General features: G+C 39.9%; 1 protein-coding gene across 3 annotated transcripts in view; it reads left to right on the top strand.

Annotated features, from left to right (window-relative positions):
* The window catches only part of LOC142453521 (regulating synaptic membrane exocytosis protein 1-like), a 233583-nt gene that overhangs the window by 90353 nt on the left and 123887 nt on the right, over nucleotides 1–19343 (top strand). For 2 of the 3 annotated variants that reach the window (XM_075554910.1, XM_075554909.1), the window contains exon 2: nucleotides 8279–8359. The exons of the other annotated variant lie outside the window; for it this stretch is intronic. In XM_075554910.1, the coding sequence (XP_075411025.1) occupies nucleotides 8279–8359 (81 nt within the window). The remainder of the gene's footprint in view (nucleotides 1–8278; nucleotides 8360–19343) is intronic. 3 annotated transcript variants of the gene reach the window in all.

Here is a 19343-nt window from a genome sequence, read left to right as displayed (position 1 = left end):
GATGTGAAAGTATGTGTGGGAGAGATATCATTTCATAGGTGTTTAAATATTTCAAGAATTGGTCACTGGAGAAAGTCACTACATTGACAGAAACTGTAGATTGGATAAAAGGAGGTTAATTGGCCCCTACATCTTGAAAAAATATGTTAAGATTTGTAGAACTAAGTCTATTAGCATTCCAGAAAGAGAAAAGATGATAAACCAGGGTAGGTTTGAATAATCCCAAAGACCAGGGACTTGGCTTTTTACGTATTATTTTCTTTCCTATCAGTGTTTGAATGATTTGTTTTTCCCAAGTTTAAAAGCATTCATTAGTCTCTGTAAAGTTCTTTATCTGGTTATTAACTTAGTTTCCATCTGGATTGTGAATAACTTTCTGGCCTCTTCTAGGGAGGGTCAACAGCCCTCATCAGTCACAGTAAAAAATGCCCAACTACCTTTCCTTTCTTCTAATTAGGAGCCTACCTTGCCTGTCCTGCATGTCTTGTTTAAAATAAAAATGACTCGGGTGTGGTCTGTGAGGGTCCGCTGATGTACAGCAGGGAACTACTGGGTTGACTTGTGGTTGGTACGTCTGGTTCTCCAAATAACAGCCATCACTTTCCTCTCCTGTGGGATTTTCACTGTCTTGTCATCTTTTTATAGGTAAGATCATGCTCATTTGTTTACAGTGAAATCGATGTAAACACCAGGTAGTTTTCATTCGTTGAGTTTAAAATTATGTCTTTAACTTTTCCTCTTTTATTATTTGTGAATGGAAATGAGACATCAATTTGAAGACCTTCTTTGACAAAATATTTGAAAAATCCCTATCATTGTATTCCATTTGTCTTGCAGATGGATCTTTTATTATTTTATCTTGCTTGAGAATTTGTATCACATAAAAATTTTCTCTAAGGACCAGATGACTTGCCTTGCCTTAATTTTTTTGTAGAGCACTCAGTGATCTTATGGTCACCTTCTAATTGTCATTTAACCTGCTCAGTGTCCTGCTTTCTCCCTTGTTTTTCTGTGTTTAGAAAAGATGAGAATAATGTTTAAGGAACAATCAGTTATGTGGGCACATGTGAATATTTTCAACAATGTACATATACCATGGCATTCAAACTCATCTGAAGATACTGGCTTCTATCATCTAACCTGTGATTTTTATTAATTTTTATATTAAAATCAAGAGGTTGCATACGGTGGTTTGAGTCCAAATAGACTTTGATTCAAAACTTCTTTTTTTTTTTTTTAAACTATCAACACTTGTTATTTACCTTTGGACAAATAGTTGATCTCCCTCGACCCTCAGTTTCTTCCTCTGCCTCCTGGGACCATCCGGTCAACTATGTAAAACAGTGTTATGATTAAATGAAATACATTTAATCTGTGTAAATTTTGGAACATACAAGTGCTAAATAAATTAGAACTCTTTATTTTCTTACCTGGTTTAGAAAATAAGAAAAATAGAGCATTCATGTTCTCTCTTCACTATTAAGAAATTGCCTCACATGTATTTATTGTAAGGTTTTATTTCTTAAATTCTTGTCATGTGCGATGTTATGAAGTAGCCTACTGTTTTGAAGTAATAATTTGATGTTAAAGAGTCCCCTCCACTGAGTAATTCACATACAATTACCCTTGACAAGGGAAATACCCTTGTCACTGAATATTTCCTGAGGGGCCAATACCCTTTTATGTATTAACAAAGAAAATTAACCAAATCAAACCACATTTTAGTGGTGTTATGCAAATCATAAGCTCTATTGGTTATAATTAATTTATATCTTGCAGTTCTTTTATAGAAACATGCTATAATCTCACAAATAAATATCATCTAGAGATTACTCTAAATTGCATGTCTTAACATGCAATTGAGTTACTCAAGTTCGAAATCAAGTTTGTTTTCCTCTTTAACTTTATCCATTGACAAATATGTAGTGAATGTCTGTTTATGCCAGCTACTATTTTAGATACTTGGCATATGCCAGTGAGCTGAATAATGATAATTGCCTTTGAACAGCTCATAATTTAGCAGTCAGGACAATAAATTTTAGTAAATAATAGTCCAAGGTAAAGCACTAGAAGTATGTGTGATGTGGGGAACAGATTAAAAATTAAGTAGAATGATCAGGGTAGCAAACACCAATAGGTAATATTTCAGCAAAGATTTGAAGGAAATACCAGGTTTCCAAAAAGACAAACTCACTACCCTGGGGCTAATTCTGACCCATAGGGGTCCTATAGACCAGAGCAGAACTGCTCCTTTGGGTTTCCGAGTCTGTAAATCTGTATGGAAGCAGAAAGCCTCACTTTTCTCCCTGTGAGCAATTTGTGAATTTGAACAGCTGACCTTGAGTTGCAGTTAGCAACCCAACCAATATTAGAGAGCAGCGTTCCAGACAGAAAGAAGGCTGGTGCAAAAACTGCAATGCATCATCATGCCTCATAGGTTTGGGAAACAACCAGGCGGCCAATAGGGCTGAAGCAAAGTGGACGTGAGATTTAGGGGAGGCCAGATGCTAGTCTAAGGACTCTCACAATGTATTGTGAACAAATTGGGGAAACCATTGTAGAACTTTGATGACAACAGTCATGAAAAGAGGTATCTTTCAAACAAGTTCCTCTGATGGTGTGTTGAGAACAGTTGCTAGAGGTCTAACCTCTAGGAGGCGCATCAGTGAAAAGGAATTAGAAGTCTGTTATGGGAATCCAGATGAAAGCTGATGTTGACTCCAGCGGGTGAAACACATGAAACAAACAAACAAAAACAATCTCACTGCAGTCAAGTCAATCCTGACTCATACTAACCCTGGAAGACAGGATACAACTGGTCGTGTGGGTTTCTGAAACTAACTCTTTAGGGGAGTTTAAAGCCTCATCTTTCTTCTGTGGAGTGGCTAATGGTTTCCAACTGTTGACCTTCAGGTTAACGGCCCAACACGTAACCCACCACACTACCAGAAATAGTGAAGAGTCAAGAAACGGCGAGACTGTGCACATATTTTGAAATTAATACCAGTCTGGTTATCAAGATGTGGGGGAAAAGGAAGTGTTGGGTCTAACACTGTGACCTGAACAGATGGAAACATGGAATTTGCAGTCAATCAGGTTTGAGATAGTGCTGGAAACTCAAGTTTGGGGGAAAGAGATGAAATGTTTCATTGTACAAACATTAATTTTGAAAGGTGTTCTTAAGGGAAAAAATGCCCTGCATTAAAGCACATTCTATAAAGACCGCTTAACCCTTACACAGGACACTAACAAAACAAAGGATAAGGGGAACCGTCAGCACGAGGTAAACATGGAATCCAGCGACGCATAGCCGTGGTGCTAGTCACAGATGATTGGTCAGCATCCTGACTGGTCACAGGTCAAAGCGTCGCTGTTACAGGAGGCACTACTGAAGCCTGGGGCACACACAGTGGCTGATTTAAAAGCCTACAGGGTTGGCTCTGGAACTTTGCCCACCCAGCTAGTGCATGGTTGGGCGAGCCTCAAGACCAGGTGTTCCCTGATGCTCTTTTAGCCAACACGTGGCTACTTTTTGAAAATCATTGAGGACTCATCCATGCAGGTTTCCAGGTTCTCCGGGGAAGCCTGAGTGCAAAACTATCCCTCTCTGGGCTCTGGCAAAAATTTCCTGAGAGAAGTACTGCCACTTTAGTAGTGAACAGTTGGAAGGGATTCTAGAGCATCTAAATTTACGTCAAAACTCAAAACGGAGTAACGGTTCCCACTGTTATAAACTGCAGCTTCCCACAAACCAAGTACTTAGAACCGAAGGTTTGATACCAAGCTTCTTAGACATCTAAAGGACAAAGGTGGTATTTTTTTTTTGGTAGTTGTAAAAAGAGAGTTGTCCTGGAAAGATCTATTTGCATCTACTTTGGGTAGTTGTGACCTAGGCTCATTGAAGGGCTTGGCGCTCTAACATGGGGATGTGTACAGGTAACGGTGGCCAACTACAGTCTCACAGTCTACTCAGCCCCTTGCTGTGGTTTCCGTGCATGTTTAATCAATGGTCATCAAGTGAGAAGATTTCATACTTGCAAAACACTTTCTCAACCGTATGCTATTTTAACTGCCCCTGAATCCATCTAAGTATGTGGAATGTGGGCTAGTACAATGAGCATTACGGAGAAGCACAAACATACTCTTCTCCAATGGATAATAGCACTCTTGGAAGGTAGTCATCCCCATCGATAATAGACGTCTTAGTAAAATATACAAACCATAAGATTGAGCACAAGAATGTAAACATCGTATAATCTAATGGATGGGAGCTTCGTGTATTTTCTTCACATTAGCTATGAAAGAAAGTAATCAGATAAAGTTCAAATTTTGATAAAGTTGCATAAAATGGGGTTTTTGTTGTTGTTTTAAGGAGGGAAAGGGAAGAGGGAGACAGTGATTACAGGCACCAAAATGGAAACTCAAAAGAGAGAAAGTAATTATGCAAATTGTGTTTTTGAAGGCATTTAGAATTTTTGATTCACATACTCTAAGTATCTGGAAGCACATTTAGTTCCTGTATGGAGAGATGAAAGCCTCACCATCGCCTCATCTGCAGGCGTGTGGCGATTCAAGTTTCTCCCGTGTGTGCGTGCGCAGAAGAGTGGAAGTGGCTGAGTGGGCAGTTGGCAGCCATTCATCGCATTGATTGCACTCATTCATAAGACCCAGCCGCGCTGAGGGCGAAGGCAGGAGGAGCCATCCCCTGAGGTGTTTGCAGAATGCCTCGCATAAATTTTGAGTGATGCTTGAGTGAGAAAGGGATGCTCAACTGTAGCTGGCAGAACTCTAAGAAGCACTGCCTGATAAACCCCTGAGTAATTAAAGACGTTGCAAAGAAAGCGAGGTCAATTTCCCTGACCTCCCTGGTCCATTGCAATTCTGGGAAACGGGCTTTGTGGCAATATTTATGGTCTCTGTGTCTCGTCGTTGAAGGAATACAGCAAATCATAGGTAGAGATAGCATTTTTAAAAAGTACAACATGCTACATACCGTTATTTCCTTAAAGTATGAAGAGATAATAGTACCATTTTAAGTCTAATGCATGGTAGCTAGTAGAAATTGCTGGGACCAAAAAATGTCCATACATTAGAATGGTCAAAACCATTGTATTAGTCTGGGTACTTTAGAGAAACAAATCCACAGAAACTCGTGTGTAAGAGAGAGTTTTATATAAAGGTTAAGTGAGCATCAAGAAAACATCCCAACCCAGTGCTGCCCAAGCCCACAAGTCCAACATTAACCCATATGTCCAACACCAGTCCACAAAGTCCTCCTCCATCTCACAAATCAAACTCAGTGATGCCGACTGCAGGAGGAAAGCTGAGTCAGTGAATGTGTAAATATCTCAGCGCTGGCAGGGGTCTCCACAGGGCAGCTACAGCACCCAGGGCTGCATTGGGGTAGGTCCATGCTGCTTCTCCTTGGGGATGTCTTGCAGGAAGTGAGCCTTGCCAGCTGAGGCAGGGAACTGGCTAAGGCAGCTTCACCCTGGTCCAGCCATCAGAAAACAAGAGACCCAAGAACTAGAAAGGCGAGGCTCACCGAGCCATTTATCCTTCTGCCCTTCAATTAACCCCACATGTGTTTATCAGCCAGGTTGGCACCATAAACTATGTACCTCAACCATTCAGCTTTATTTTTTCTAACTCTGTTATACCAGATACAACAATTCAATTATAATTTTAAAGAAATGTTAATCCACACAGAATAACAGAAATTTGTTTCTTAGGAGTGTAGTGTATTTTCTTATATATCTTCAGTTGAACTTAGGTTGTTTTCTTATACATAAAGAGATTCAACTAGGAAGAAAGCAACTTAGAACGAAAGGTTTATGGAAAAAAATCCGTTATCTTTTTGTTCCATTTTTCCACATGTTGTTTAAGCCCCCTTGTGTACATGCGAGTATAGAACTTAAAGCATGTGTGTGGTAACATCCTTCAAATAAAAAACCCACTGCCACTGGGTTGATTCCGACTTACAGTGACTCTGTCAGACAGAGTTCAGCTGCATCTGTGGGTGTTGTGACTGTATCTACTTAGGAGCAGAAAGCCTCATCTCTGCCTCAGATCAGCTAGAAAGACTGCTGACTGTTCTTCGAGCAGCGAACATGTAACCCACCCCCTGCAAATTGGTGCTGTTTTCCTTCCTTGGTATATTAACGTCAGTTCTCAAAATACTGGTTTGAACAACAGAACCAGTTTATTCTTCTAACTTAATGAAACTTTAAAGTTCAGAAATCCATATGAAGTTTATTTTAGAGTTATTCTATAGTATATGCAGAGTGCGGGAGCATGCAAGCCATTAGTATATTGAACCTAAGCCAGGATGTTCTTGAGAATCAATCACAGTGCTCGTACATAGACATGGCCAACCACTCAGAACAGAGGGGGGAAAACCCAAACATGTCGTATTTAGAGGTTCACTGTTGGTGCTTGCTGGCTTCACACTGACTACAAAGTTTCCAAGGCACCAAGGCATGTCGAAGGACAAGTCTGACCGAGGGACATAGTTCTCTTATTTTAAAGCTTTGTAAATACTCGCGACCTGGGGTAGGTAAAGAGAAAGAAACCAAGAGAGAACGTCTCAAAATGATATAGTTCTTCTAAAAGTTTCCCAAAGTTGGTGTGTTTTCAAATATTTTCATAAACTAGTGCATTGTAAATTAAATATGCCGTTGGGGTACTATTTTTAGTTTGGCGAGACTTGCTCTCAGCATTTTCCGGGGCTGTGAAATTAAAGTCGCTGGCCGTTATACCCTGTATAGGTCAGATTGGTAGTTCCGCTTCCACAAATCTAGATGCATTACTGCTCTCCACCTGCCTCTGACTGCTGATGTCTGAGGGATCTTCTCCCCGTACACTGGAATGAAACCAGGAGATGTTTTTGTTTCTTATAGATGTTTTGATTCCTACCTCGTTACCAATCATTGAGAGTTTAGCATTGGCTCTGAGCACACGTGACCTTTCTCTACTTTGATCCCAGGGGGAAGGTGTGCTAAAGTTTTGAAATGCCACGGTTTTCTTTTCTCGTCCTGTGACGTGGTGGTTTTCCAGCCCCCACCCCCACCCCCCAGCCTTGTTTGGCGTGAGCAGTGTGTGTGTGTGCGTGCGTGCTTGTGCGTCGTGTCCATGTTTCCCTGTATCAGTTCTTTCAGAAGTGGAGAATTTTGCCATGCAGCTTTGACCTTTGGGGAAGTTACCCGCCACTGCCTCACGTGTGATCCACTTCTGGGGAAGCACAACGGGCCCCGAAATTTGAGGGGACTTCAAAACTTCATGGAAAAGTGGAATTAAAAGATACTAGAATTTTCTTACAGTTTTTGAAGTGCCTTCTTGGTAACAGTGTATTCAACCTCAACTCAGCCTCTAAGAACCAAATTCATCTTTTTAGGCACCTGGGGGCCTAAAGACATTCCCATGTAGCAAAGTCTGAGACAGGCTGCAGCTGGATAACCCTGGCTTTTCCGATGCAGGCTCTGCTTGAAAGCTTTTCAGGGGGAGGTAGACGTGGGCATCATGGAAGCACTGCCTCAGATGGGATTGTTTTCTGACATGCTCTTCACGTGAGGGTAAGAGTATTTACTCCAGGTGTATGCCCTTTGGAACTCTCATATTTTGTAACTCCCAGTCCTTTCTTTGTTCGCTGAAAGACAAAGAACTTTTGCCAGTTTTTCCAGTTTGGGAGATACCTTGTCGGCTTACTATACATGTCCTCACATCTACACGGGCTCAACATGCATGCACACACAGACACACACTGGAAATAGAGACGTTTCCTTCCAGTGCTTCCTCCTGTCTTAGATGGAAGGGACTGTTGAAGGCAAGAGGCGTTTTGAAATCTCTTTTTTTTGCAAAAAGAAAACTCTCCCATCTTGGAGTAAAAGAGACCAAGCCACAGATAACTCTGCCCATCTTTTAACATATTAACACAACTGCTCTTTCTGTTTTTAAGCTTGCCTATGTGGTCCAATGATGAGGCCAAAGCTTTCAGTGACAATTCTGCTGTGGAGAAAGCTGCTGGAAGCAATGTTATGGCTGCTAAAAGGAAAATCACACACAGAGCTAGCACAGGCTTGATTTGGGTATAATTGAGCTCTTGGAGACCAGGGTCAAAGATGTCCAACTCTAAATGATTCTCCAGGGCCCCGAAGCTAATACTGCAGGGACTCACAAGACTTTCCTTTAGACTGGGTGTTCAGTACCGTGTTTAATTTCCAGGTGTGTTATACCCTTTTTATAATTAATAGTGCGTTGTGCTGTCTATCATGCACCCCAGGTGTGTTGTCAGGGACATTGCGAAGCCTGCTGCCTGCAAAACACCAAGAAATGCTGAAAACCAGCCCCACCCACCTCCACCGTGAGTATGGCATTAGTTTTCTTGACTGAAAATGTCCCTTTTACACAGATCACGGGCGTTCCAGATTTATTCATTCACACTGCATGCGGGAGTGGGCACTGGCTACCCTGATGTCTGTAAGAGAAAGGCTGCGGTTATAGATAAAATGATCTGCAAACATGAGCTCTGCACGAAGGACCTTCATTACGTGGTGTCCCCAGTGCTCTACTGGAAGGACGCGAATGATAAGAAGGAGGCAGAGTGTTTAGGGCTGCAGAGTGGCACAGTGCTGCAGTTTTGGATTTGGATTTCATATGTCTTTAGAGACTTGCAGAGGCAAAGTAGAAGCGAGGACTGTCTCTAGTGTGGACCAAAACCAAAACAAACTAAAGCCCACTGCTGACTACTCAATTCCACATCATAACAACCCTATATAGGGTTTTGGAGACTACCTATTTATGGGAGCAGACAGCCTCCGCTTTCTCTCGTAGGGTTGTGATAGGTTTGGACCATCCACCTTGAAGTAAGAAGACCTGGTCTAAACCACTATTCCCTAAAAGCACCTGTGAGTGGGGATAGGAGCGTGTAACAGAAAACGCATAGGAAGTCTGTTATCAAACCTCACACTAAGTTGTTTAGAGGCAATAGACATTCTAAAGTAATGGGCTCTCCATCTAGTTTTGAATTCTACTGTTGGATCTTTAAGTGTAGACACTTGTGCGTAATTAAAGACAGCAGGGGACTAGAGGAGCAACCAGAAAAGTAAATTCTGAATTTCAAATGTGCATGTGATTAGAAAAAAAAATGCAAAGAGCTTTAAATTTCTATAGAGAGGGCCCTGTTATATCCCATCCTCTGAATAGAATGATGCTTCCAGTTAGAAGAAGAAAATACTTCAATTTTCTTAACATTTCTTAATAATGGAACTTTTCTTGTTAATCTATGGACTGATTACAGGCTCTGCTTTCCATTTTATGTTCTAGGCATTAGAGGAGTCAAGAAATTTCTAGGAAACTTCTTCAGAGAGTTTATATTGGTTTTAAAATGCTATGTTCCCTATGTAGAGTTTCTATTTTAGCTGATCTCCTTTGACCCGATATTTGTTTTAAGTTGGACATTATTCAGCATGAAGATACAAAACACAAATGACCATCCTCCCTACCCAGACTTTAGCGTATTGTTCACATTACTCTGTTTTAACTCACATTACTCCGCTGTACCTCTACAGCTTGAGGTGGACGGCTATTGCATTTTGTAGGCACCTAGTGGAGCGCTCCTGGTGGCCTCTCACATGGGGTGGCTGAGAAAAAGCTACGGAGTCTTTTAGGAGCCTCCCTGCTAAGAGTCCCTTTGCTAACTGTACACATCCGTAATTAAACTAGTGAGCCTCCTTCCGGTCACAGAGAACTTGAAGTTCACCGTTACTTCTCAATTGCTCCTATAACTCTCGATAGAGTGGTGTTTGTGAATTGAAATCTTCATATCCCAATAAATGCCTCTCTAGATGGATAGGAAACAGGCACAAGAAATTGGTAAGGGGGTGTTGAAGGATGGACTTGAGCCTGTAGGTCAATGTTTTAAACTTGTGGTAGTGATCATTTAGTGGTTCTGAAGATAATTTTAACGGTTTGTTAACCAGACTTCTCTTCTCTTCTACGTTTTCTAAAAAATGAATTCAATAGGAGAAAATATAAAATGTAACAGTTCATCCTGGGGTTAGTATTCTAAGATGAAACAGATTTTTGTTTTTGAGAGCTGACCAAAATATAAAACTTAATAAGTACTGCATTTAGTTAGATAGTTTAAGTTTTAATTAGGACAATGGAACAGTCAGATTTACACTAATTGTATATGTGCATATGTATAAAATACATGTTACTTATTTGATGGAACTAAGGAAAGTGGAGAATGAATGTGATATGGGAAAGAGACATGCAAATAAATTAACAGACTTCTGTTAATTACCAGGGAGCCCAGACATGTAGGTCCTGACCTAACGTAGTAAGAGGAGGTTATGGGGAAAAAGACATTAAAAAAAAAGATATTAAAGTAGCAAATAAAGAAGCAGCCCTTGACGGTCAATTGAATAGAGGCTTAAAAATAAAATATATTTCTTCTCACCAGTGGAAATATAGTTAGAAAAAATTAACATGGGGAGCCGTAAGTAAAACCGGTGCTTAGAGTGGATAAAGAAGACTTCCCAATGCAACTGAGAAATAAGGGTTGAAGAATTGGGAAAACCAGAAGCCAAGTTAGTAGTAAATTCAGATGAAATAGCCAACAGTGTTAAGTGCAGCAGAAACACGAGAAAATATGAGGAATAAAAAGTGTCCATTGGATTTGTCTATATGGAGGTCTTTGGTGGCATCTTGCCATAAACGTTTTAGCATACTCGAAGGTAGAAATATCAGATTTCCACTGTCGTCAGAAGGAATGGGGAGTTAAGAAGAGGAGGCGGCAAACGTGCACGTGACTATTTCACAGAGTTTTACTGAAGAGGAAAAGATAGAGGAAGGCAGTGGACACACAAGAAGCACGGTGGCAGTAACTGTACTTGTGTCCTATCATACAAATAGATTGACAGATCGACATGCCAGTCTACGTCATATTTCACAGCAATGTTGATAAACTACTCAAACCTTCCTTTTGTTTATTATTCTAGCGTCGCTCAGTCATAGTTTCAGTATGATGCATGAATTCTCACTTAATCAAGGTAATAAATAGAACAAAATATCTGCGAAGCTCCACAAACTGAGTCTCATGACTGCTATTCCTCAGGTTCAGATGCAGAGATAAAATGAGATGAACTTTCTCTCTTAAGGGTTCCCTCTCAAGTTAGAGAGAAACACAGTAAATAAATGGTATGAAATGATAAGTGAAACACCATGAGTATGTGAGAATAAAATGGTTACTGTCTGGAGGGAAGCTGGTGTGGGCACAGAAAGATTGACTAAGGCTTCACTAGTTGGCATGAATGTTGAAGTATTTTTTGTGGTAGGCAAGTTTGGAATGCAGCCTTTCAAAAGGGGAGACTATTTGCTTTGAGACTTGAAGTCATTTGAAGCGCGCGCGTGTGTGTGTACAGGGGGTTGGTTGGGTGTACAGGTGTGTGTGTGTGTGTGTGTGTGTGTGTGTGTGTACAGGGGGTTGCTTTCACTACTGTGTTTTACTTTGGTTTTGCCATAACTTTTATGTGTTTTTTTCCCACAAGTGATTATGAAATTTTAAAGTCTGAGAAATATTTGAATGCTTACCAATCCAAGTCATGAATGCTCCCAAGATTTGGTAGGAGAGGTAGGAACTAGGGCAGATTTGATCTGTTTTATGCTTAGTCTTAAGCATGATAATTGTTAGATGTATGAATGAATCAAAAAAAGGAAGGAAATGATAACTTTTTAGTTCAGGAGATTAAGTGAATGTGGTAAAATTAAGAAGGGAAGAAGGGAGCTATTTGAGGCTATAAAGAAAGTTTAGAACCATCATTAGGCTTGATATTACCTGCCAGACCGATTTCTAGTTGAAAAATACCCCAAAGATAGTTATTCAGATCTCAAATTCAGGAGGAATTGTATGTAATTACTTTATGATAAAGGTAATTGAGACAAATGAGATAGAACAGGGAGAAGGTGTGAGGTTAGGAAACAATGTGTAAAAGGTAGTATGTATCACCAGTACAATTTTACAAATAGGAATGGAGGAATTCACGGAATTATTTTAAGTCAGGTAATGACAAACCTGACTCAATTTTCATGTGACTAATGATACCATATCACAGGATCCACCTCTTGTGCCATTGTTAAGACTGCAGTATACTTGGCTAATGGTCGTGATAAACCTGGTGATATAGAATTGAAAATAAAGTTCCAAAAAGAATAATATAGCCCTGGAGAAAATGTTCTCAGACAAATAATGTTTGTATGTTAGTGGGAGGTGATATTATCAAGAATAGATTGAATACAGAGAGGCTAATGGGTCATAGTTCAATTAATTATATTTTGCTCTGTTTCTTGATTTTCTTAGTGATTGCTGCTTTAAAATTTTTATCATTCATACACCATACAATAAACCCTTTCAACTTCATAATCTAGTGGTTTCTATAAAGTTTTCCAAGAACCAGCACTGTTTCCAGAACATTTTCATCATCCTTATACCCATTAGTAATTGTCATTCTCCTATCCATTTATTCCAGCTTCAAGCTCCTGACAACTACTAATCCACTTTCTGTGTCTATGAATATGTCTAATCTGGACATGGAATCACAAAATCTGGGGCATTTTTTACTCAGTAGACTGTTTTCAAAATGAATCCATGGTCTTGCATGCATTAGTGCTTCATTCATTTCCATTTTCCAATAATATTCTTCCATGTCAATATACCACATTTAAAAAAATCTGTTCCCCGATTGATGGGCATTTAGGCGGTTCACACTTTGGGGCTATTATGAATAATGCTGTTATCAACATTTGAATACAAATTCTCACTCCTTTTGAGGATCTCTCTAAGAATGGAAGTGCTGAGTCATATGGTAACTCTGTTGAATTTTGGAGGAACTGTCAAATTGTGTTCCAAAGCTGTGTGGCATTTTACTTTTTTTTTTTTTTAGAATAAAACACATATACCTTAAATAAGTAAAATACCTTTACTACAATAAATAAAATACATGCTCTAGGATGGGAACATTTATTTTCTTGTTCAAACTTTGATTTTCCTCAGCGAGAACTCCAGCTCCTTCCGCTGTAGCACAGAGCCGTGGGCTCAGCCACACTGGCCTGGCCTCAAAGCTTGCCCTGCAGGAACTTCTGCACAAGGCTGCTGGTTTTGCATTCTGTTTCCTTTCACCACATTTCTCCTAAATTTTCCTTGATCGCTTTTTATTTAATATCGCTTCTTCTCCAGGCGTCAGTTTAGCCTCCTTTTTAAGGCCAAGGACAGTGCATCATGGGACTCGTACCACTGCCGGAATGGTGTGCTGACTGAGCACCATGCAGGTCTTCATGAGCATCTTGGTCCAGACTAGCTCATTCCTGGATACGTTGTACACAAGACAACATCGATGATTCTTGGTTGGCGGGTACAACACAAGGATCCCAGGATAAATTCCCCACATCCAGTCTCAGGCCCTTGTACTTGTTGCCTCCTCTCACACGAACTGTGTGGGTGAGGTGGGGACAACCTTGGTGTTGGCCGCCGGGCATCCCACCCCGTGCTGCGGCTTCTCTGGTGGGCTTCCTCTGGCCCCTGATGACACAGTCCTGCGCTGGTTGCACTGGCCCGAAGATCTCATGTTGCATTTCCACCAACAACAGATGAGAGTTTTAATTTCTCCACATTATTATCGATGTTTGTTATTTCCTCTCTTCTATATTATAGCTATGCTAGAGGGAATGCATCAGTATTTTATTTTGGTTTTGATTTGTATTTAATTAACTAAGAATTACATTTAACATATTTTATATGCTTATTGGCTGCTTATGTATCTTTTATGGAAAAATATCTATTTAGATGCATTGCCAATTTTAATTGGTTTCTTTGTCTTTTTATTGTAAGCTGCAAGAGTTTAAAAAATCATTTTATTAGGGGCTCATACAACTTTTACACAATGCATGCATACATTAATTGTGCAAAGCACATTTGTACATCCGTTGCCCTCATCATTCCCCCCAAATTTGCTTTCCACTTAAGCCCCTGGCATCAGCTTCTTATTTTTCCTTGCTCCCTCCATGCTCCCCTGTCCTTCATGAACCCTTGATAATTTATAAATTATTATTTTGTCATGTCTTACACTGTCCGATGTCTCCCTTCACCCACTTTTCTGTTGTCCTTCCCCCAGGGAGGAGGTTATATGTAGATCCTTGTAATCTGTTCCCCCTTTCAAACCTACCCTTCCTCCACCATCCCCGGTATCGCCCCTCTAACTACTGGTCCTGAAGGAATCATCTGTCCTGGATTCCCTGTGTTTCCAGTTCCTATCTGTACCAGTGTATGTCCTCTGGTCTAGCCAGATGTGTGAGGTAGAATTGGGATCATGAGAGTGGGGGAGGAAGAGAGCATTTAGGAACTAGAGGAAAGTTGTATGTTTCATCATTGCTACACTGCACCCTGACTGGCTCATCTCCTCCTCGCGACCTTCCGTAACAGGATGATGTCTAATTGCCTACCAATGGGCTGTGGGCCTCCACTCCGCACCCCTCTCATTCACAATGTTGAAGGATCCTGGATCTTTATCAGATACATAATTTGAAAATATCAAACAAAGCATTTACCAATATTTACTCCCATTTATTTTTTAGTTTTCTTATTAGTGCTTTTGAACCCAGATTTTTAATTTCGGTACTGGTCATTTTATCTATTTTATCATTGTTTCTTGTGATTGTGGTGTTTAAGAAATCATTGCTTGATTCAGGTGTGTGAAGATCTATCCCTAGGTTATGTTCCAAGAATTTTATAGTTTTAGTACTGACATTTAGTCCCTTAACCATCTTAAATTAATTTTTGTATATGGTGTGAAGAGTCCTACTTAATTTTTGAAAAGTAATTGATGTTATAACAACCCCATTTGTTGAAAAGACAATTCTCATTTTTGAATCACCTTGACATCTTTGTTGAAAATCATTTGACCATAAACGCATTAATTTTCCTTTGAACTCACAATTTTATTTACTTGTTCAATGTTTTGCCCTTATACTATCCCATCATTATAGTCACTGTGCATTGTAGTAAATTCCAGTATTGAAACATTTGCATCCTATAACTTTGTTCTGTTTAATATCATTTTGGTATTTTTAAACTTAGTTTACATTTTATATTTTTTAGTCCATTGTTTGTAAATCCTGAATTTAGTTACTAATTTCATTCACTTGACAAAAATTAATTTAGGATGCAGGAAAACATTTGGAACTATTTTCTTTGGGTTTTGCATCACCATCCCCATTGCTCTCTGTTTCTCTCTCTCTCTTTTTTTTTCTTAGCAATGATCTCTCTGTGCAATAATGATACACATCCCTGACTGGATCATCTTGTGCACCATCTGTTTTGAGGCTTTTGACATGCACATGTGTGTCATACTTACTCTTCTTTCACCCTTCTTTATAGCTCCAAATGAGTCAGCTGAGAATTGACAGGGAGGCTGCTATGCAAACATGTTCTTTTAGTAGATATATATTATTTCTGGTCTGAATGTCCTGGCTCCCTCCCCCCAACCTACCCACCCCCATATACAAATTTTGATGCATGTTTGTGTTTGTCTGAGTAGTCTAGAGAAACATCCGGGGAGACTCATGTGTATAAGAAAAGCTTTATCTAAGGGAACAGTTGACTATTGAGAAAACATCCCATTCCCAGTCCAGATCAAATCCTTAGTCTGATATTAGCCCATATGTCCTACACCAATCTAGAAAGTCCTCTTCAGACTCACAAAACACATGCAGTGACGCCAAATGCAGGAAGATCACAGGACAGTGGGTGGGAAGTCTTGCGTATCCAGTGGTGTTGTATGCATCTCAGCACTGGCAGGGAACTCTATGTGACTTCTCCAGATCAGGGCACTAGTGTAGTTCCACTATGCTATGTCTCTCAGGGAGTGATTCTAGAGAGAGGTTGTCTCCCCCTCCGAGGAGGAATAATAAGGAGTTCCCAGACTCCTCAGGAGGCCTTGCACACACAGAAGCCTCAATGACTATATTTGATTAACAGGCTAGACTCCATTCCTATGTAACTACTACTATGTAACTAGTAGTAGTTATGTAACTACTACTATGTTTGCTTATTCTATAGGTATGTATGAGGACCAACACATATGGGAGCAGAATGATTATGTATATGTAAAATGATAGTTTAAATTTAACCTAATTATAAACTAGTCAACTTTGAGTATCAAACATTTACTTATTGAGAAATGTATGATGATATCATTTCTTTCCTGTAGCATTATAGGAAATATTCATATAGCTTTACACTTGAAAAAACAAAATAAAAAACAGTGCATTTTTTATTGAGAAGAATGTTGTAAAGATTAGCTGGGATAAGTGCTTATTCCACAAATCAAAATTAATGGGAATGTCATGGAATTGTACCTCTTTTTCAGAACTTATGTAGAAAAGATGCAAATGGAGATCATTATTGGCAATATTATTATTAGAAAGTCACTGTGCATCAGGCCCAGTCTGGTTAGTCTGTGAGTCACCGCTATTTCCTCTGTTCTTCTACATAGTCTTTTGTCCTCAATGAGAACAGTCTGCCTGTGCCAAGAAAATAGATGGTTGTCGTGCAACAACAGGAAGCTCCTGACCAAAAGATAACCTGTACCCACTGGTTAGTCTCATGTGCGGTATCAGAAGCAAGGCAGTCTATAAAAAGAAGAGCTAATAGACAGCACTCCAGCCAGATTATGCCTCATGAGTGAATTTATATTGAGATTATTCCTGATGAGTGAATTTGCATTGCAACTCTGATAGTAGATTAATGAATGCATTCAACTCTCATGTCTGTAAGAATATGAAACATTGTGACTAGGTCCAGACTATAATGATTTAGTAACATATGCTTGAATTCATTGGGTGTAAGAGTGCAGGACACTACATACTGAAGAAGACCTTTTAACTTTTATTGTTTTTTTAAAAAATTATTTTATTGGTGGCTCATCCAGTTCTAATCACAATCCATACATACGTCCATTTTGTCGAGCACATATGTACCTTTGTTGCCATAATCATTCTCAAAACACCTGCCTTCTACTTGAGCCCTTAATATCGGCTGCTCATTTTCTCCCTCCCTCTCCACTCCCCCCTCCCTAATGAACCCTTCATAATTCATAAATTATTATTATTTGTTATATGTTACACTGTCTGACGTCTCCCCCCGCCCTCTTCTCTGCTGTCCTTTCCACAGGGAGGAGGCTATAGATAGATTCTTGTAATCAGTTCCCCCTTTCCACCCCACATTTTCTCTAACCTCCAGGCATCGCCACTCTCACTACTGGTCCTGAAGGAGTCATCTGTCCTGGATTCCCTGTTTTTCCAGTTGCTGTCTGTACCAATGTACATCATCTGTTCTAGCCAGATTTGTAAGGTAGAATTGAGATCATTATATTTGTGTGGGAGGAAGCATTTAGTAACTAGAGGAAAGTTATATGTTTCATCGTTGCTACCCTGCACCCTGACTGGCTCATCTGCTCCCCAGAACCCTTCAGTAAGGGGGTGTCCAATTGCCTACACATGGGCTTTGAGTCTCCACTTCGCAGTCACCTATATTTACAATGATATGAATTTTTGTTCTTTGATGCTTGATACCTGATCCCTTTGAGTCAGGACAGGCTGGTGGGCTTCTTCCATGTGGGCTTTGTTGCTTCTGAACTAGATGGCCACTTGTTTATCTTCAAGCCTTTAAGACCCCAGATGTTATATCTTTTGATAACCGGGCACCATCAGCTTTCTTCACCATATTTGTTTATGCACTGATTTTTCTTCAGCAATCGTGATATATCATTTTTATCTGATACTGAATATCTGTTGCACAAGGACACTTTACCATTAATCCATTTTTGCTCATTTGTTCAACAAATATTATGACTTAGAAAATGCAACTGAGATCATAAAGGCATGAAGATAAGCAAGCAGCCATCTAGCTGAGAAACAACAAAACCCACATGGAAGAAGCACACCAGCCTGTCCTGACTCGATCACTTAAGACAAAGTGGGTGTATAAGTCAATGTGGTAAAGGAAGCTGATGGTGCCCAGCTATCAAAAGATATAGTGTCTCGGGCCCTATAGGCTAGAAGATAAACAAGTGGCCATCTAACTGAGAAACAGCAAAACCCACAAGGAAGAAGCACACCGGCCTGTGAGATCCCAAGGCATTGAGGGGATAAGGTATCAGGTATCAATGACCAAAAGAGAATCAAGCATTGTGAATGAGGGGGAATGTGGAGTGGGGACCCAGGACCCCTCTATGGGAAATTGGACATCCCCTTGCAGAAGGGCCCAGTGGAGGAGATGAGTCAGTCAGGGTGCAGTGTAGCGGTGATGAGACATACAGTTTTCCTCTAGTTCTTGAATGCTTCCTCCCCCCCACTATCATGATCCCAATTCTACCTTACAAATCTGGCTGGACCGGAGGTAGTACACTGGGACAGATAGGAACTGGAAACACAGGAAATCCAGGACAATGATCCTTTCAGGACCAGTAGTGAGAGTGGCAATACTGGGAGGGTGGAGGAAAGGTGAGGGAGAAAGGGGAAACACATTGCAAGAATCTACATATAACTAGGGGACCAACAGCAGAGATGTGGGTGAAGGGTGACGTCGGATGGTGTAAAATATAACAAAATAATAATAATTTATAAATTATCAAGGGTTCATGGGGGAGGGGAGAGCAGGGCAAGAGGGGAAAAATGAGCTGATAACAAGGGTTCAAGTAGAAAGCAAATGTTTTGAGAATGATGAGGGAAACAAATGTACAAATGTGCTTGACACTCAGTGGTTGGATGTATGGATAGTGATAAGTGTTGTATAAGCTCCCAATAAAATGATTATTAAAAAAGATTCAAAAGGCATAAAAAAGAAAACACAACTAACAAGATGTCGATTATTTGAACTGACAAATAAGCATATAATTAAAACATGATGTGACCATAAGACAATGAAAGAGTTTAGAAATTGAGTTCATTATTGGCATCTAACTAAACATTGAAAGTCAGAAAATATGTCTTTGAGCCGATCCTGTTTGGCATTGTTTCCTACTTACTTTTTTAAAAAAACTTTTTTACATTTATATACTGTCCGATTTTTTGGGTATTGATTTAAAAAAATATATATGTATATATTGAGCACAATCTGTGTTCCAAGTAACATGACAAATGAATGGGTGAAGTGGACAATTTTCCTTTCCCCATAATATAAAGTATAGAATCTGCATCTAAGTCGTTCCTAATTTAGCTAAGGGATGAGAGATGAATGACTGCATGTATAGAGTGATGGTCAGTATTTTGGATGATGGATGGCCACATGG

This window comes from Tenrec ecaudatus, chromosome 7 (assembly GCF_050624435.1).
Source record: "Tenrec ecaudatus isolate mTenEca1 chromosome 7, mTenEca1.hap1, whole genome shotgun sequence".
Taxonomy (NCBI): Eukaryota; Metazoa; Chordata; class Mammalia; order Afrosoricida; family Tenrecidae; genus Tenrec; species Tenrec ecaudatus.
This window is presented reverse-complemented; position numbering and strand designations above follow the sequence as displayed.